At 38.2% G+C, this 21,106-nt stretch overlaps 1 protein-coding gene across 1 annotated transcript in view; it reads left to right on the top strand.

Moving 5' to 3' along the window:
* Positions 1 to 21,106, top strand: part of CadN2 (Cadherin-N2) — a 570,995-nt gene that overhangs the window by 477,322 nt on the left and 72,567 nt on the right. Inside the window, exons 5-11 of the mRNA XM_068228744.1 lie at positions 8,174 to 8,311; positions 9,537 to 9,723; positions 12,394 to 12,627; positions 14,607 to 14,779; positions 14,869 to 15,018; positions 15,189 to 15,494; positions 18,305 to 18,578. Coding sequence (XP_068084845.1) covers positions 8,174 to 8,311; positions 9,537 to 9,723; positions 12,394 to 12,627; positions 14,607 to 14,779; positions 14,869 to 15,018; positions 15,189 to 15,494; positions 18,305 to 18,578 — 1,462 coding nt within the window. The remainder of the gene's footprint in view (positions 1 to 8,173; positions 8,312 to 9,536; positions 9,724 to 12,393; positions 12,628 to 14,606; positions 14,780 to 14,868; positions 15,019 to 15,188; positions 15,495 to 18,304; positions 18,579 to 21,106) is intronic.

Raw genomic sequence — 21,106 nt, 5'->3', positions numbered from 1 at the left:
ACGTCTCATATTCTAGTCACAGACAGTTTGTGTTGATAGGATTTAATTAAAAATAACATTTTTCCTCTGTTACTCGTAGATATTAATGCTATCCTTTCCTGAACAAGTAAGTTAATTGGTTTACCGTATACGTTCTCTCTCAATTTAACGTAATTATCAGTTTCTACCAGTCAAGGGTTAGTACAGTAAAATTAGCCGAAATTAAGAAGGGAGTTTCGGGTAACGAAAATTTCGTATAAAAATTGTTACCGAGTTTTAGTGGTAGGTAGAGGTGAAAGAAGGTGCGGGCAGGAACGGGTCTCAAACTACGGAATCAAAGTTAATGTAAAATTTAACAAGGTTATATTTTCTTTCCAAAATTCAGAAATAACAAGAGTGGCAGGTACGGAGTAGCAAAACAACAAGGTACACTTACAGTATTTACAGGATTTGGGCTTCGAGCCCTGAAAACACAATTCTTGAGCAACTAGCCCAACTTTACGATATACAAATTTCAACAACGGGGCGGAAGACCCCAATCAAACCCTGGAGCACTTGCTCCAAATTACACAGTAAAGCCTCCTCGAGGCATACAACACTCAGTTTTCAAAAAAAAGAGCCACTCGCTCTCAACTTTAAGCCTCTCCCAGGCCACACCAAACTCCACCTTCAAGCTGTCCTCAACGGACATAAACACAGGGGTAAAATACCCAATCTACTGAGGCCTATTAAGTGAGAAAAGGTTAATTATGTGGCCTCTAAAATACCAACTTGAAAGGAGGCTCTCCGCACTCCTAATACACTTTATTTAAAACCTACTTGGCACTAGGCCGTTAATGCAAGGGCTAATCCCATACTACAGAGGTGACTTCAGAAAAGAACAATTTACATTATATTAACGAAGAATAGGTTGAGAAAAATAAGTTCACCTCAAAACAATATGATAGGGAGCTCGAGAGGGTTAAGCACTCTCTATCCCGATGTGCAGTTTAAAAGATGAAATAGATACAAGTTTCTTTACATTTTAAGGAAGGTTACATAATGGAAAAAGCTTCGGACCCGCCCCGAGAGTTAAACTGCTGAGCAAGCAAGAAAAGAAGTAATTAATCGGCCATTACCTTGTTGTTGACCGCTGCCGAAGAAAGAGGCGCTTCCCGCCCCCTGCTATGTACTTTACACACTGAAAGATGGAACAGAAGTGGCGCAGAGACCCAAAAATCAGCAGTTTATATACTCTCGCGGAAGGTTCTAGGCGTTAGGGGAATGAGAACACCCGCCCACAATCACTTTATTGGAGAAAAAAGAGAAACCCCTACACAAGATGAAGAAGAAACACATTATTGGTGGAAAATTAAGTTAAGAAATTCGGGATTGGCTAGATTTAAAACAAGGGGAAAGAAAGGGTTAATATTGCCAACTTAACTAATGACTGAAAGAAATTTAGCAAAGAACAAACTTTTGAAATTACATTTTCTCCAAAAAAAAAACAGTTCTTTCACTTCCCACCAGGGTGCACTATTGTTGATCTTCAGTAGTGTCCTCTAGAAGAGAAGGTTCAGACTTCTTACTTCAAGCAAAACAAAAACACATCAAAAATGACACAGTTCTAAAACTCCAAAATTTCCAGGTAGTGACATCTTCTGAGAAAGTAGAAAATTAATACCGTCAATAAAGTTCAGACTTCCTCCAGCAGAGGAGTTTCAACTGGCGCACATTTTGAATTAGCGGCGTGGAGGTGTACCGCCCGGTACAAAAATTATTAAATGAATGACCTTTTTCAGAGTCAAATGCTAGAGAATGACTCACACAGCATTTTTCATTGAAATAATTGTTTCGTTCGTCCATTTAAAACGTAATAGTACAGAATCAGTGTGTAAAGTCAATATGAAGATTCAAAATAAATATGTACGCTAGGGTCATTCAATATTAGGCAACCTTCAGAATTTCACAAAGGGATCGACGTACACAAATTATAATTCTCAAGTTCAGTACTACTGTGGTTTTTACAAAAAGAAAGTTTTCCTCCGAAAACTGGACAAATATTATACTTTCAAAGAAGCAACTGGTAAAGCGCTGGACTTCTAAAGCCGACTTGGCGGGTTCGATCCCGGTTCAATCCGCTGGTGTTTAAGGGTATTCAAATATGCCAGCCTCTTGTCGGTAGATGTACCGGAACGTAAAAGAACTTCTGGAGGACCAAATTCTGGCACCTCGGTATTCCCGAAAACCATAAAAGTAGGCAGTGGGACGTAAAACCAATAACATTATTCATGGTTCCCGGCCGAGATAGTCTGCCAAAATTATGACCATCTATATTATTATTATTATTATTATTATTATTATTATTATTATTATTATTATTGATATCTTTTAAGACCTCTGGTGGCTACTTGACAAAATTAATTCAGTCATGGACGTCCAATGGACGACAGCAAATCGAAACGTGAAATTAGTTGGGTGTTCGCATAAATGACAGCACTCTTGTGATTATTGCTTTACGAGGAAGTACAACTGTACAGCCATCCTCCTTTAGGGGGAAAAAAAAGGAGTTCCTGTCCTTCGAAGAATGGAGGTATGAGTGAAAGAAAGGGAAGGATCCCGAAGAGCGTGAAAATAAGACACTCTAGGCCTTGCAAACCTACTGCCGTCAGGGTCGGAAGAGAACACGAGTTGATCAAAAAAAAAAAAGTCAGACAGGAAAGGTTTAAAGTGAGGAGACTGGCACAAGCAAGCGGAAGCAATGCCAGACTTAGCTAGGGGGCCCGTGGTCGCCAGTCCATGCTTCCATGTCGAGAGCTTCTTGGGTTCCCCGTTTCACTTGCCTCCTACGACAAGCAGGAGATACCGTGGATGTATTCTACCGCGTCCACTCACAGGGCGAAAATAACTAAGACTATACAGTAATAATAATAATAAAAATAATAATAATAATAATAATAATAATAATAATAATAATAATAATAATAATAATAATGTATGTATGTATGTTGGGTATTCAGCCCGAAGGCTGGTTTGATCCTCTGCAGCTCCGCCAACAGCTTTCATAAATAGCCTAGGCGTCACTGAAGAGGCGTACTAGGGAAATGAGGAGGGAGGTAGTTTCCCGTTGCTTTCCTCATCGAGCCAGTCGTTGCTATTACATATCAGTCTGCCAAGCCCACTGAAATGCATGCACCAACCGACCCTATGAGCGATGTTTTCACACCATTCATAACAGGGACTGGCTGCATAAGGAGTGGTATTACTAGCATCACTCATACCTCAGTCACTTTCATATTGTCAAAGCCAAGGATGAAACTGAGACAGGTCAATGAAAGTAACAAATTCTATATAGCCCATACCATACACTACATCTCGCCAGCAATGGCATAATAATAATAATAATAATAATAATAATAATAATAATAATAATAATAATAATAATAATAGTAAAATCTACCCTGTTTCCTGATACAGGGTTGGAATGAATTGAGACGAAATCATATTGCAAGTTTTTTACGGCCGGATACCCTTCCCGACGTCAAACTCATTTGAGGAGCTAATGAAGATGAAATGATCATGAATGAAACAGAATGAATATTTTAACGTTACTCATTAACGCCAAAACCTCCGTGGCTTAGGCGGCAGCACGTCGGCCTCTCACCGCTGGGTTCCGTGGTTCATATCCCGGTCACTCCTTCTCAGATTTGTGCTGGACAAAGCGGAGGCGGGACAGGTTTTTCTCCGGGTACTCCGGTTTGCCCTGTCATCTTTTATTCCCGTCACACTCTCCAATATCATTTCATTTCATCTGTCAGTCATTAAAAATTGCCCCAGAGGAGCACGACAGGCTTCGGCAGTCGACACAATTCCTATCCTCGCCGCTAGATGGGGCTTCATTCATCCTATTCCTAATCCGGTCGAATGACTGAAAACAGGCTGTGGATTTTCATTTTCATTAACGCCAACAACGTATTTCATACCGTCTACACTATTCTTACTTTTAGGTTAATACCGTAGATTACTTACTAAGGAGCCTGTCTTTTTAATGACAGATCACCATATTCATACTTTCACAACAGCCGCGAATCAAATTTCATTTCACCATTTAACTTAACCATTTACATAGTCAACCTATTGAAGACTGGTACAATAGTTAGTAGCCTATATTCGGCATTTTAAGTTTGATACTCTGATACTTTTTTCCTCGATCTTTTAACCAGTCTCTCATCCCTCAGCAACGTCGCGGTGTTCTGATGCCACTGTAATTAGTATTCCTGCATTAGTAATGTTTCTTCCCATCTACATCGGAATCTCTTGACATTAGAGTTAAGCCTAATTTTTACTGGAAATCATTTACTTCTCTGCATGTTATGTGCTAGTATTTGCATGTGTGTTGTTGTTTAGCTTGTTTGTGGTCTTGTAACAGAGGAAAGGCGTGGTGGTAGTTTAATTAGCGCATGAAGTGCAGTAATTAACATGCTCAAAGTATAAAGAAGTTTGTCGCTTACTTTTACAATAGCTAGAATAATTGAAAATATAATTATTTGCCTGAAACAATTTTGCTTTGTTCAGATCACGTAATTGTCACATCTCTTCTGTTGTATTTCTCATCGTAAATTATAATGCTTTGGGATATTTATTGTGAATAGAAAATAGAAGAATGAGTTTAGATGGTATAAAGGTAAGTGTATATACAGGATATAAAAAACTGTATTATTCAGAACCTGTTTTAAGCAACCGAAAACAAAAAGAAGTAGAAAACTAGGTAGTTGGTAAAATGAATCATTAAATTAATGATACTATATGCGAGTTTACTCAGTGATTCAAAAGGTGGCTCAGAAAAATTGCTGGTGGTGTTGGTGATGATTATTGTTTTAAGAGGAAGTACAACTAGGCAACCATCCTCAGAAAAATTGCTGGCCTCTATTGAGCGTCGGAAGCCACAGTTCGAACAGTTTTTGTTAACAACATTCAGTATACTGTGTCTAACTTCACTGGGTCCACAAACGACCATCACTTTATTGACTGTCAGTTATGCATTATTTAAGAATGGAGAGCATTTTGGAAAAACAAAAAATACATTGTGTATTAAGTTGTTCCTGACATTCCCAGGCTTGCCATGCCTCAAGGTTTCGTCCTGGACCATGTACAGTACATTCCTTTTCGAAAGTTGTATTTCGACCTCTCAAAGGGCTGCTTCACTTTCTGTGCAAACGGATATTAGACACGGCAATGTTAGTTCTTAAATGAGCTTTTAAACTAATTACGTTTATTTGAACATTCAGGCACCAATGCTTCTATGTTTATATCTAAACAATCTGCAATATTTAGTGTATCAGGTGTTTGTCTTCAGGGAGATTTATTGGCACATTAAAGATTCCGTTTTAGGGCAAAATTCCGACACTACGGCGTTTCTTCCCCCTGTGGATCAATGGTCGAGTGTTGGCCTGATTGAAAACTGGACGAGAGAAAATCAGGAACTACGACACGTCGTGACTAGATACGGCATTCACTGTTTTCATCGCAAAATATGCGCTACCAAATCGTATCACAATCCCAGCGAAAATTGTGTATGTAAGCTGTGCAGCCGAGAATGTGACAAATACCACCTAACAAAGTGCACTAAAAGAACAATGTCAATAGAATACAGTAAGATGTTTGGTCTTTCGGCTGCAATAAATTCTTTATTGTGACCACTTGGGCACGCGCGTATGAGTTCGAACTAAAGCGGCAATCGAATGAATCGCAGCATCCAAAGAAAATTCGACAGAAACCCAGGGCATATTGATAGTGGCATACGATACCATCATTAGCCGTGCTGTACCCAAAGGTGAATCTGCCAACGCAGCTTGCTATCGCCGTTTCCGCAGCACCACATGCATCCGGCTATAAAGTAAAGTAAAGTAAAGTAAAGTAAAGCAAAGTCATCTCCATAGAGGCCATGGAGGCTCTTGAAGGGGTGGAAGGTAAAGAAAGACTTCCACTATCCGTAACCTCGGCACTTGATGGGGTAGAGTGGTTAGCTCTACGCCAGGCCGCCTTTGCTCCCAGAAATTAAGCTGTTACTCATTTTTGGTGTAGGCTGAGTGAACCTCAGGGCCATGTTCACCTCCGGAAGTGGAAATATCTCGTTTCTTAAATTTTACGACTTCCTGACGGGAATCCAGCTATAATGTAGAAAAGTCTACATTTCTTTTGGGATAATCCAACTGACATCTTTCATGACAAAGCACGTTGCCATGTGCAGAAGCAGCGATTATCGTGTTGCGCAGATGGTGTTGGAAAGTCTTGGGACATCCTCCATATGACCCTGACATGAGTCCTTGTGACCGATTTCTTCCCTCGATTAAAAGAAGCTATCTGAGGAATCACGTTTCCTGATATTTCATCAGTGCTCCGAGCAGTGAACAACCGTGACCACCTCGCTGACGGCATCCTACGGCTACCACACATTTGGCAGAACGTCCAAAACTTCACCGCTAATTGCATTGAAGGGTTTTACTGATGACCGCAATTTACTCTTCTGTGTTGCCACTATTTTATTCATAACCCTCGAATTCCTGTTCTCTTCTGTTCGCTCTTAATGTTGGATTAATTTCGATATTTTGGAGACTTTTCACTCAGATCATTATTTCCCGCTTAAATCTCCCTAATAGAGAAGAATGTATTCATGAACGTATGTTTCTGATTTTAAGCTGTCAGATTTGACTCATAGCCTTACGAACTACATCGTGAAAAAGTTATATTTACCAACGCATCCGATACAGCTTGAATAGAACTTGGAAATAACTTACCTTCGGGCTGTTGGATATAGTATATATATTTTTATTGTAAATCCAAGCTTTTGTTTTCCTCTCTGATGAGCAGTCCCGCGTTAATTCTCAGCCTGCCTCGGCCCTCCAGAGCGTCAGTCTCAGACATGCTACAGTAGTAATTACCTCTCTGTATGCCCAGAGCAGGCATGTCCCAGTCTTTTTTTTTTTTTAATCAAGAGCATACGAGTCTCACTTCAGAACTTTTACAGATTAATGTTCGCCTCAGTTAGGATTCAGTACACACGGGAACAAACTCAAGTTTGAACCATGTAACACAAATGTATAATTCATTGGTTTAAAAATTGAATTCAGCGTGCATTTTTTTTACATAATTTCAAGGGTAACTAAAATATCGATGCCCATCGAGGAAAACTGAATTTATTAATAAATTATTTTGACTACCTAGAAATTAATAGCATCTTTATCTCAATCCTTACACAATTGTATACGACATTAATATAATATCTTATTGTCGTCTGAACACTTACACGGTTGGCCTGATCAAAAAGTGATTCTTCACGTTGATTAAATACATAAATATATAAATAAATTCGGTGAAAAGTTATAAATACACATTTTAGTGGTATTATCTTGAATTCTCCATACATTCAGTTATGTATTATTATTATTATTATTATTATTATTATTATTATTATTATTATTATTATTCGTATCGCTTCAGCTACCATGAACTGGCACTTCGATTTGACGCCATTTAGTAACTCCTTCGGGCGATCTATGGCACAGTTTTACTGAATTTTGTCAGTTGAGCACTGAATGTGCGCCAGATTTTTTACATGCCGATATCGAGCTATATGGTGTGCCGAAGGTATTTTGTTTTTTCACCTTTCAAAAATCCGACTACCTCTGCCGGTTTTAACCCGCGATCTTGGGATTCGCAGGCCAACGCTCGAGCATTGATTCGCAGGGGGAAGTAGTAGTGGAATAATTCGCTAAAATATTTCTTATGTCAATATTTTCTACTTTGTTATTTGCTGTAGATTTAAATATCTGTATAATATGATTAGAAACGTTTGTCTCGTAAAGATAACCAATGAGAATTTTAACATAATTTCGTTCCTAGAATTTATAGTGAAGTATTTGCATGCTCATAGTGTTCAGAATTATTCTAATTTGCATGGTTCAAGAGTTCACACAGGGAAGGTGAGTGCAGTGTTATTTTCTGTCCAAAATACCGTTCTAAACAAATCTTTTCTGTATTTTTAAACATTTTGATTAATTATCTCGAGATATTGGGTTGTTCGAAGATGGTTTTCGACTATTTGTGACTTATAAATTATTAAGAAATGGATAGATTTCTTTACGACACACTTATCTCTCTCATTCAACTCGTGTCCTTCTCTATCCCAGTAAGTGCAAAGGTATTTTATTCTCAGGTAACGGCGACGGACGGAGATAAGGATCGCCCTCAGAACATTGTCTACTTCCTTACGGGTCAGGGCATCGACCCTGACAACCCTGCCAACAGCAAGTTCGACATCAATCGAACCACGGGCGAGATCTTTGTGCTCAAGGTGAGAAAATTAATCCATTTTATTTCCATTACGGTACATATTTTAGATTTACTTTCTTTTCTGATTGCCAAAACTGTAAATATATTACTGTGTGAAATATAAATACCAGAAACGTGACAGTTAAAAAATTCATCAATATTCAGAGGCGGTTGGTTTATGCTTTGGTTTTTCTTTACGTTAGTAGCTTTTAACTGATAATGCAGTACAAATAAAAGTACATTTGCCTATTGTCACCTCAAGTCCTTGTTGTTTAGGGCCAAATAAAATATATATTTTTCTTTGTTGTAATTTGCTTTACGTCGCACCGACACAGATATGTTTTATGGTGACGATGGGATAGGAAAGGTCTAGGAGTGGGAAGGAAGCGACCGTGGCCTTAATAAAGGTACAGCCCCAGCATTTGCCTAGTGTGAATATGGGAAACCATCTTCAGGGACTGCCGACAGAGCAAGCTCACAGTTGCGCGCCCCTGACCGCACGGCCAACTCGCCCGGTCAAATAAACTATATCGCCTCAGCTATGCAATAATGAAATACCGTATATTTCTAAATATTCTGTCATGAATATGACAAACAGTTTACAGTAGATATAAGATGTAGTAGTAATATAGAAATGAAAAAGTTAGCATAGGACACGATGGCATGGAGAACTGCATCTAACCAGTCTATTGACTGATGGCCCAAACAATATCTGAGTCACGTAATTAATATCCTATTTCAGCAGTTAGTATAGTTCTGTTTTAAAGCAAATGCTGTTATTGAAGGCCACTCAAGGGCAACACATCAGAAAAAAGTAAAGATGAATTACTTTTCAGTGATGGGGAAAAAAATCATGCCACTGATTTAGTGGTGATCATATTTTATTTCTGTATATCAGAGAAGACTTTGAAGATTGCGTAGTGCGCTCCTGCTATACTCATGGTTGTGGATTCGAATCCCGATTAATTTTAGTCGATATTTAAAAGTTAAATTGGCAGGACTTACAGACACGTTAACGAACACTTTTTTTTTATATAGATCAAAATCTTTTAACTCAGACAGCAGCTGAAAGGATGTTAAACTCATATAGCCTATTATTCTTAATTATGTAAGTCTGTTAACAACTTCTGTTTTACAGATTTATTCCAATCCAGGATTATTTATAGGCTCTGCTAAAATGTATGTATATACCGGTACCGGTATATATTGTAGAAGCTGGATACAGTGTTGTGTGACGTATGTTACAGCCGTTGGATCGTGATCAACCCAATGGAAGACCGCAGTGGCGCTTCACCGTTTTCGCCCAGGATGAGGGAGGAGAAGGTCTTGTAGGTTATGCCGACGTACAAGTCAATCTCAAGGACATCAACGACAATGCACCTATTTTCCCTCAAGGCATCTACTTCGGAAATGTAACAGAAAACGGCACGGCTGGTACGTAAAAGAAAATATTGGTATGCTTCTTGATAATTGTTTGTCAGCTTTGAAATATGAAATTTCAATAATGATGCTACCGGTATACGAGCAGATTATACGATGCCGTGGTGCCGATATCTTTGGTTTTCAGTAGATCTTTTACATGCCAGTAAATCTATAAGAACGATTGTTGGACTTGCCCCACTAATGGATTCAATCAATCAATCAATCAATCAATCAATCAATCAATCAATCAATCAATCAATCAATCAATCAATCAATCAATCAATCAATCAATCAATCAATCAATCAATCAATCAATCAATCAATCAATCAATCAATCAATCAATCAATCAATCAATCAATCAATCACCACTGATCTGCATTTAAGGCTGTCAACCAGGTGACAGATTTCCTAGCAGTTCTTTACCTAGTATGTTCTTAAATGATTTTAAAGAAGTTGGAAATTTATCAGATCTCCCTTGATAAATTATTCCAATCCCTAATTCCTTCTCTTATAAGCAAATATTTGTCTCAATTTGTCCTTTTGAATTCCAACTTTACTGTCATTTTATGTCCGACTCGTTGGCTGAACGGTTAGCGAACTAGCCTTCGGTTCAGAGGGTCCCGGGTTCGATTCCCGACCGGGTCGGCGATTTTAATCTTAATTGGTTAATTCCAATGGCACGGGGGCTGGGTGTATGTGTTGTCTACATCATTTCATTCTCATCACGACGCGCAGGTCGCCTACGGGTGTCAAACAGAAAGACGTGCACCTGGCGAGCCGAACCCTTCCTGGGATATCCCGGCACTAAAAACCATACGACATTTCATTTTTTTCATTTTATGATCGTACTTAAAAACCCCACTCAAGCTAATGTCATTCCAGGCCATCTCTCCACTGACAGTTTGAAACATTCTTCTTAGTTGAGCAGCTTGTCTCCTTACTTCCAAGTCTTCCCTGCCCAAAGTGTGCAACATTTTCCTAACATTACTGTTTTGTAATATCTTCACCGTTAATGGCCCAGCAGTACCATGCTCGACACGTGAGCATACTGAGCTGCAAGTTTCTGGCAAACCTTTAGAATCATGAAGAAAGTGCATGCACATATTTTATAGAAAATGTAAGTGTAAGCTGTAGTAGTCTCAGTACACAAAGAAAAATGTGATAAACTTAAACAGTCAGCTCGACATGTGTTGCATGTAAACTCTGGGAAAACAATCCTTCTGATTATATAAGACGGTTTGGGTTTAGGATAGGTTGTTCCAGTGAGGCTCAACTTGCGGGATTCCAGCAAGATGTAGAAGATATTTTAGATTCAGGAAGTCAGATGGACTGTATTGCTATTGACCTATCCTAGGCTTTTGATAGGATTGACCATTGAAGACTACTGATGAAAATGAGGGCTACTGGACTAGACAAAAGAGTGATTGAATGGGTGGCTAAATTTCTAGAAAACAGAACTCAGAAAATTAGAGTACGGTAGGTGAAGTTATATGCTTATGAGACGAGTAAAGAACTAGAATCACAGATAAAGCACTTGCAGATGATGTTATACTGTATAGAGTAATAAATAAGTTACAGGATTGTGAGTGACTGCAGGGAGACCTCAACAATGTTGTGTGATGGACAGCAGACAATAGTATGATGGTAAATGGGGTGAAACTTCAGATTGTATTTTACCAAGAGGAAAAGTCCTCTTGGTTTTAATTACTTTGTTGATGGGGTGAAAGCACCTCATGCTGATCACTGTACGTATCTAGGTGTTAATATAAGGACATATCTTCATTCGGTTAATCACATTAACAAGGTTGTAAATAAAGGTTACAGATATCTTCATATGGATTTGAGGGTATTTAGGAGTCATAATAAGGATGTAGAGGAAAGTGCATATAAGTCATTGGAAGGACCTCAGTGTTTGGTTCCAGTGTATGGGACCCTCGCCAGGATCACTTGATTTGAGAACTGGAAAAGGTCTCAGGGGAAGTGGTACAGTTTGTTCTGGGTGATTTCCAACAAAAGAGTAGAGCTATGAAGATGTTGCGAACTTGGGTTGGTGAGACTTGGGAGTAAGCAGATCTGGTGCTTGACTAAACAGTAGGCCTACATTACCAGCCGCCAGTGGAGAGATAGCATAGAATGACATTCGAAGATGAATGAGTTCAAATGGAGTTTTTAAAAACAGGAAAGACCAAAATATGAAGTTGTAATTCAAGAGGGCAAATTGGGGCAAATATTTGTGTATAGAAAGAGAAATTAGGGATTGTAATAATTTACCAACGACCAAGTAAGTGGCTGCACGGTGTAGGTCACATAGCTGTCAGCTTTCATTCGGAACTGACAGTTTGCCAACCTTAGTCATTGACTTCCTGTTTCCAAATTAGCAGGTTCGATCTGGTAAGATCAAAAGCATTTAAAGGTGTGTTGTTGACTTCTGACACATTAAAAAATATAGTCAAAATTCTGATGGCTCAGCATCTGTAAGTAAGCAATTAAAATGAATCAAAAATATTTTATTTTTCCAATTAATTAATTATTTGAAACCTGGTCATAAATTAATTCCATAATTATACACCACTGGTGTTAGGTAGGTTTCATAAAAGCTAATGTTATAAAATATGTTCTTTTATTAAGGTAACATTTATTACTGTTTTGTGTATGTTAATAACACTTTGACGCTTTTGCAGGTATGGTTGTAATGACAATGACTGCAGTAGATTATGATGATCCAAGCGAAGGTACTAATGCTAGGCTCATCTATTCTATTGAGAAGAACGTCATTGAAGAAGAGACAGGTTCGCCTATTTTTGAAATTGAGTCCGAAACTGGCGTCATCAAGACTGCTGTGTGCTGCTTGGATCGTGAACGAACACCGGACTACTCGATACAAGTGGTTGCGATGGATGGAGGAGGGTTGAAAGGTATGTTTCGTACATGACTCGGTAAGCCTTGCATCATTCTGAATGTAATCCTTAACTGAAAATATTTTAATGCTTCATTGTTTATCCTTCTTGTTGGAAGAGTTCTCCTGTATTTTCTTTCAATATTCACAAGCATAATATCTGTGATGCTTTAATACACATTCTACAGCATTGTGATTAGTGGCAGCTCATGCTAAAATTCAACTGTGTGCTACAATTTTAGTGTAAGAAACTGAACAAACAATACATAGCATAAACCCAGAAAAATATGGAAGTAATGTGTAGTACTCCCTCACTGATGAAAAATGATATCCATTCATTGCTGTTTTCTGCTGCAGAATTTTTCAGTGACTTTAGAGTTGTAAATCATATTCTACTCAATTGAGAGCATAGTGAAAGCACTAAGTTGTTGCTGTGGCATGGTATTTTGAAGGAAGGTCTTGACTCTTCATTCTGTTGAGGGAAGGAACTATATCTTTCTAGTGTAGGAGTTACTCATATCATGTCATGGTTACAAAGCTGTTGGTAGGGCACGGGCATCATTCCAAAAATGTTCTCAGTCTTTTGCGCAAGTTTCGATCTGAAGATACAGTTAGGTCACCTTATTGGTTCTGAAAAGCTCTACAAAATCACGTATTCAATCCTTATTAACTTAAATAGTTTGTGGAACAATCTTGATGCATATATCTATTGATTGTCGATTTCTTTCTTTCTTAATCCGTTTACCCTCCAGGGCTAGTTTTTCCCTCAGACTCAGCGTGGGTTCCCACCTCGACTGCCTCAAAGGCAGTGTTATGGAGCATGAGACTTTGGGTCAGGAGGATACAACTAGGCAGGAGGACCAGTACCTTGCCCAGACAGCCTCACCTGCTAAGCTGAACAGGGGCCTTGTGGGGGAATGGGAAGATTGGAAGGGATAGTCAAAGAAGAGGGAAGGAAGCAGCCATGGCCTTAAGTTAGGTACTATCCCAGCATTTGCCTGGAGGAGAAGTGGGAAAGCACAGAAAACCACTTCAGGGATGGCTGAGGTGGGAATCGAACCCACCACTACTCAGTTGACCTCCCGAGGCTGAGTGGACCCTGTTCCAGCCCTCGTAACAGTTCGTCAATTTCTTTAAGAGCTAAATTTACGTATAAAAGTATGGATGCAAAAACCTGTATGGTATGCTTTGTCATAATGGAAACCTTCAAGTTGTGAAGCCATTAAATTAAATTGGGTGTTGTGGCTAATATTCTCAGCAATCTGGTAATTTGCGAGAAAGTGTCTTGTAAATTGTTGGTCAAGATGAATTGAGGTAGTGGAAACAGCTCCTTCATTGTTGGTGAAGTCTGGTCTTTGATATAAAACTGATAGCTCAGTATTCAATCTTAAGTTTCCCAGGTGAGTTGGTTGCGTAGATAGGGCAGTGTAGCTGTGAGCTTTTTTTCTCATTTTCACACCAGGAAAATGCTGGGGCTGTAATTATTTGGAGGCCATGGCCACTACCTTCCCAATCATAGCCCTTTCCCACCCTTGCATCGCCAAACACTTTTTATGCATAAGTGTAACGTTAAATCACGAGCAAACTAAATTAAATATACATTTTTGTAGCATACTTGAATACTCCTCAAATTTAAAAGTCTCAGATAGTTCTGCTGTTTCTGTGAGGAGTCATATTTATTGGGCAGGGGGCAGTAAGCAAACCACAACCTCTTGGCTGTGAGTCTGGTAACAAAACCAGCATTTCAGGGATTTCCAACAGTTTCTTTTATAAGAAGGTGCATAGAATGTAGAGAACAAAATTTTGTTTTGTAAGATTGAATTACCAGTGTGCCAGCACATTAGTTATTGTGATATGAATATCATTATTTTAAGAAGAATCTGATTCTTACTCCCTTATTTTTATTTTATTTTCCCTGCTTTAAGCAGAAATTTCATAGTTCTTTAGTTAACCATTTTGAATAATGTGAATGATATCATTCTTGACGACTGTTTTTAGGTACTGGAACGGCATCGATACGAGTAAAAGACATCAATGACATGCCTCCCCAGTTCACAAAGGATGAATGGTTCACGGAAGTAGATGAGACAGATGGTACAAATCTTCCCGAGACACCAATCCTCACTGTGACAGTGCACGATGAGGATGAAACCAACAAATTCCAGTATAAGGTATGAGACCATAGACAGTATAACTCTATGGTGATCTCTGAATTTGCAGCATACAGCACATCTAACATTTTATTTGAATTTCATTTCAGGTCATAGAAAATAGTGGTTACGGTGCAGATAAGTTTACTATGGTCAGAAATAATGATGGTACTGGTTCTCTGAAAATTGTACAGCCTCTGGATTATGAGGACCAACTCCAGAGTAATGGCTTCAGGTTTAGGATACAAGTGAATGATAAGGTAATATATACTATCATAATATGTTTTATAGTATAAAATGCTCTACTTATGAATCACATATTGAGGAATTTAGTTAAAGCATTATTATATATTTTCACATGGAAAATAGGTAATGAAAATTTGATCTGGATGAATAATAGGATGTTGATGAATTTGTTTATATTTTCTAGGGTGAAGATAATGACAACGACAAGTACCATGTGGCTTATTCGTGGGTGGTCGTGAAATTGAGAGATATCAATGATAACAAGCCTCAGTTTGAACGCCCTAACATTGAGGTGTCGGTGTACGAGAATGCTGAGGTTGGAAAGAGCCTGGAGACATTTAAAGCAACTGATCCAGATCAGGGTGGGAAGAGCAAAGTAAAATATGCCATCGATCGAAGTTCAGATCGGAAACGACAGTTCTCCATCAATCAAGAGGGAACTGTATCCATCCAGAGAAACCTTGATAGAGAAGAAACACCAAGGCATCAGGTGAAGTATTTATTCTTCTTGTCCCTATTTCACCACTCCTCCTTTGAAATTCACCTTAGTCTTGTCCTTCAAATCAAAACTTGAATCACTACTGTTCGTCAAAATTTACAGTCATCTTCTTTGAGAAAGACTTCTGTATACTGGAATGCCAGTCAATAATTATAAGGCGTAATACCATGTAAATAGCAACAGCATTTCACAGAGTATCAGGCATTACACCTTCAAGAGCAATTACATATTTCTTTTGCTTTGTATAAATTTTATTCTGTTTTTCCCAGAATTGTTTATTTCATTCATAGATTTCAAAAAGACTTATGATAGTATACACAGATCCACTCTTTTAAAAGTCCTCAGATCATATGGCCTTCATCCTAAATTAACAAAAATTATTGAACTAACTTTAACCAACACAGTTTCAATGTCAAATGCTTTTACAATAAATACAGGCCTCAGACAAGGTGACGGATTATCCGCACTCCTTTTCAATGTGGCTCTAGATTACATCATGAAAATTTGGCCAAAAGAAAACCCACCTAAAATCAAAATTGGAGCAAAACCTGCAAAAAGGACAAACTGCCTAGTGTTTGCAGATGATTTAGCTCTCTTAGCCCCTGACATGGAAGAAGTCCATGCTCAGATCACCAGTCTTCATAAAATTGCATTAAAATTAGGATTACAAATATCCTTTGAGAAAACTGAGATCATACCAATGCCCTTGACATAAACAAAATCATCATAAATGATCAAAAAATGAACGTAGTCCTACAATTTAAATACCTTGGAGAAATCATTATGCACAACTTAAGCGAAAAACAACATTGATAAATACAACCAACAAAATGAAAAATCACAATTTCTAACCTGGTCAACTTATAACAAAAAATGCTTGTCAATAGACATTAAGATCCAACACTACAAAACTGTAACTTTGCCCAAAGCCACTTATGCTTGCAAAACCTTGTTCCAAATTAAAAATGAAAGAAGAACTGATCAGCTCCTCAAAACTGTAAAAAGAATTATTAGAACTTGCATAAATAAAAGTAGCCTACCAGGTTGAGGGAGTCTGGAGAATCCTCCCCAATGAAACTGTCTATCGAGAGATTGACCCAGTTACCAGCACAATGAAGAAGAATCTCTTATTTCTTTCACATCTTACGATTATCAGGATTTTACAACAACTAGTGATGAGAAATCTGGGAAAGAAGACAGGAGGCATTGCATAAATTTTATTCTGTTTTTCCCAGAATTGTTTATTTCATTCATAGATTTCAAAAAGGCTTATGATAGTATACACAGATCCACTCTTTTAAAAGTCCTCAGATCATATGGCCTTCATCCTAAATTAACAAAAATTATGCAGAGAACAAGAATAAACTTACCACCTTTCTTAAGAATCACAAATTTTCAACTGAAATGATGCACAGAAAGCCTGTAGAGAATTCAGATGAATGTAAGAACACTGCAGTCAGAATGAATGAAGAAGTATTGGGCAGATAAGAAGAATCAAACAGTACAACCTTCAAAGAAAAAGTGTACATGGAAGACTCAAGTGGTCCAATGTGACCAATAAAGTTAATAATAATTGGCAATTGCTTAAACTGACAAAGCTTACAAAAAATTAAGTTATGAAATGATTTAGAAACCACAAAAGATAATGGAGCATTTATATCTACCCAAACACTTTTGCAATGGATTCCTCAAAATTTTGCCTAATGACAGATTCAGGCTTTTGATTTTTATTCTTTTGGTATTATTATTACACGTTACACCTAGGATATTGAACTGTAGCAACTATGACTCTGTGTGGATTAAACATATTGCTTTCAGTTCTTTCAAATGAACGGTGTATTTAGATATGTAGTGAGAAGCAATAGCTTCCTTGTTCTGTTATGAAGTCTTTGAGTGTGGACTTGAAGATAGTGCCAGGCAATGCAATGGAAGGGAAGAACAGACAGGCAGGTACAAACAAACATGCTGCTATGCTGTGGCTTTGTACGATTGAATAGTGAGGGTGGGGGTGTAGAATCCATAGTCTGTTATAAAGAGTAAACTTACTTATGACCTGAATAAAGAGGTTGTCTCAGTGTATGTTTTAAAAAAATGTATGAACTCTAATAATAATACTTTGAAAAAAAGTGCTATTGTCTTACTAATTTCTCCATTTAATTTCTGTTTTAATGTAACATAAATGTACAATTATTTGAACTTATGTAGTTTTCATGTTGACTCATTCTTTGAGGAGAAATCCTTAGGTAGGTCTATTGACCATAACTTCAGCAACTTCGGGCTGTTAATAAGGGGTTCCCTCAGTTCAGGTTTTTGTGTAAGAAGTTCACTTGTCAAAAAAGATTCGGAACTACTGATCTACATGATATTGAAACTGTGTTAAAACTGAAATGAAATCCTTCAAATTTCATCTGTAGACTACGATGCTCATGAATTCCACATTAGCTAGATAAATGGTTATTAAGAATACTTACAGTATATAGATCACTTTACTAATCAAAATATATCTCAGGCCAAACGTTTTACAGAAATTGACTAATGTTAAGGGTATTGTTTGTCCCTTTAGCACTAGTCATTAAGCCAATGATTTCAGTAGATAGCAAGAGGAGTCACAATTCATTCTGCAGTTTCAGACCAGAGTCCTCACTGATACATTTGGAATATTTGGTTTTTAATGCTATTTACATGAAATTAGACACTATATTTATGACAACTAATTCTCCTTCATAATAAGTTATTCACTAAACCAATATTCATTGTGTTTATCAAAATGTAAATTATGTTACTATTTTTTTTTCCTTCAGGTTAAAGTGTTGGCTATTGATGATGGTGTCCCACCCAAGACAGCCACAGCAACATTAACTGTGATAGTTCAAGACATCAATGATAATGCTCCAACATTCCTCAAGGACTACCGACCTGTACTTCCTGAACATGTTCCACCCAGGAAGGTAGTAGAAATTCTTGCCACAGATGATGATGACAGATCAAAGAGTAATGGTCCTCCTTTCACATTTAGAATGGATCCTAATGCAGATGACATCATTCGGGCATCATTCAAAGTCGAGCATGATCAGAGTAAGTTTCTTTATCTTCACTTCCAATATAAAACTTGTCTGGGATTATGGCTCATACTTTCAAAGCTGTTTATACTGAAATTTATTCTTTAGTACTGTTAACTTAAAAACTACAAAATCCTTCTCCTCTTGTTCAGACTGGTGAGTGGATTCATACTGACATTAAATTCAAGTGATGAATTAAATACAAGGCCTGCATGTTGACCTTAGCCTTTATGGTCTGCCACCGTAGTTTGCTGGTTCGAGTCCATTAGTGGAAAGAAAATTCTCCTCCAGAATGTTAGCCAGCAGGGTAGGAGAGATGGTGGTTTACAATTCCTAATTGCTAGATTGCATACCAAAACCTTGGTTCAATTACAAACCTCTCTGCAGTGCTCATGTGGAGTGAAGACGTATAATGCTGTGGATAGTGAATGTCCATTGGATGGAGATGTTAAGTCTTGAGCAGACCCCTTAATGTTATTCAACAGTATAACCTTTCCCTACATTATTATCATTGTCATCATTATCATCACCCAATACACAACACTTAACATGCAGTCATGATACTGGACACAGAAATGCATACACTCATCTAATGATCTTCACCTTTAACTAACTCCTTGACCAAACATGGTCCACACAAATAAATAAAAAGATAGCAAACTGCCCATCATCACAGGCAACAGACTTGTATCCAGGTGCCTGGGTATTAGAACACAAGTCTATAATTTATGTTAATTTACTTACTATTACTTATTAGTGTCAAGATAAATCTCTCATTACCAGTTTTGCTTTTTGATCACTATCCTCTATTTAAAGTTAAAAACTTCATTATTGTTCCGTATTGAATAGAGAAATAAGATGTACAATATAATTGGTTAGGATCCACCTTTCAATACTCCGTAATAAGATGGTAAGAAGTAGTTACAACCTGTTTAATGGGACCGGTTTCAACACATTTTAAGTGTCATCATCAGCCAATTTTCGAAGATCTTAAAACAACTAGCACATTGAATACAGGCAAAAAATTAACAATGTATCATAACGTAGCAATTCAGTAAATGTTCAAAACACAATAATCACAGTCAAGAGAGTAAACAGAACATCACTATCTTGTGCCGAAAACAAATATAGCTGAAGTTCATAAGCAGGTCAAATATTCGCTTATGTAAAGTCGTTGCTAGGCAGGTCTTGTAGGCATTTGTTTCTCCGGCCGAAGAGCAAAAGGTGACGTGAATGAAGTCTTAGGAAAAACAGTATAGGATTTAATTTCGTCAAATTTCAAAGTGGATATATAGGTTTTATAAAATAATTTAAAACGTTAAAAAAGAATAAAGCCAAATAAAAATATATTTAAAAAAATAGGGAGAAATAATGAAAGAAATACGAGGTTCAACTCGAAACAACTTGCCGTAGTAATTGATAAAGAAATGATAAATAGAGAAAGGGGGGACGTTAATTAGAGGGTGGTGATGGTGGTGGTGGTGGTGGTGGTGGTGGTTATTGTTATTAGAGGAAATATAATTGGGCAAAAATCCTTAATATAATATGAATTCGAAGAAAAAAGAAAAAAGAACCGACACTTCGAAAAATGAAGATATCGGTTAAAGGAAGACAAGGGCCACGAAGGGCGTGAAAATGAAAGACTCCCTAGCCCTCGCAAACCTAATAGCATCGGGGTCGGAAAAGAACAAGAATTGACCAAGGGAGGTCGGACAGGATAGATGAAAGTGAGGAGCCTGGCACAAGTAAGTGGAAGCAATGCCAGGACTCAGCTAAGGGCCCCGTGGTCGCCAATCCACGCTCTGAAGTTCAGAGCCCCTGGGGGATGGAGGATGGGAAGGAAAGAAAAAATGAAAAAATGGAAGGGATCCGATACTTCGAAAAATGAAGATATCAGCCAAAGGAAGACAAGGGCCACGAAGGGCGTGAAAATGAAAGACTCCCTAGCCCTCGGAAAACTAATAGCGTCGGGGTCGGAAAGGAACAAGAGTTGACCAAGGGAGGTCGGACAGGATAGATGAAAGTGAGGAGCCTGGCACAAGTAAGTGGAAGCAATGCCAGGATTCAGCTAAAGGCCCCCGTGGTCGTCAACCTACGTTCCGAAGTTCAGAACCCCTGGGGGATGGAGGGTGGGAAGGAAAGAAAAATGGAAGGGATCTGATACTTCGAAAAATGAAGATATCAGCCAAAAGAAGACAAGGGCCAACGAAGGGCGTGAAAATGAAAAAATCCCTAGCCCTTCGGAAACCTAAAAGCGTCGGGGTCGGAAAGGAACAAGAGTTGACCAAGGGAGGTCGGACAGGATAGATGAAAGTGAGGAGCCTGGCATAAGTAAGTGGAAGCAATGCCAGGACTCGGCTAAGGGCCCCGTGGTCGCCAACCCACGCTCCGAAGTTCAGAGTCCCTTGGGTGAGAAGGAGGAGAACTAAGGAGGATCAAGGGGGGTGTTGCGGAAGGGGGAAGTGGCATGAGAGGGTGTTGTGTAAATTGTGAAAGATTGATTCCTTATTTGTTGATTTTCTCATCTCCTTTTTAAATAACCTG

The sequence above is a fragment of the Anabrus simplex genome, chromosome 7 (assembly GCF_040414725.1).
Source record: "Anabrus simplex isolate iqAnaSimp1 chromosome 7, ASM4041472v1, whole genome shotgun sequence".
Classification (NCBI taxonomy): Eukaryota; Metazoa; Arthropoda; class Insecta; order Orthoptera; family Tettigoniidae; genus Anabrus; species Anabrus simplex.
The sequence above is the reverse complement of the archived record's forward strand: the minus strand, read 5'-3'. Positions and strand labels throughout refer to the sequence as shown.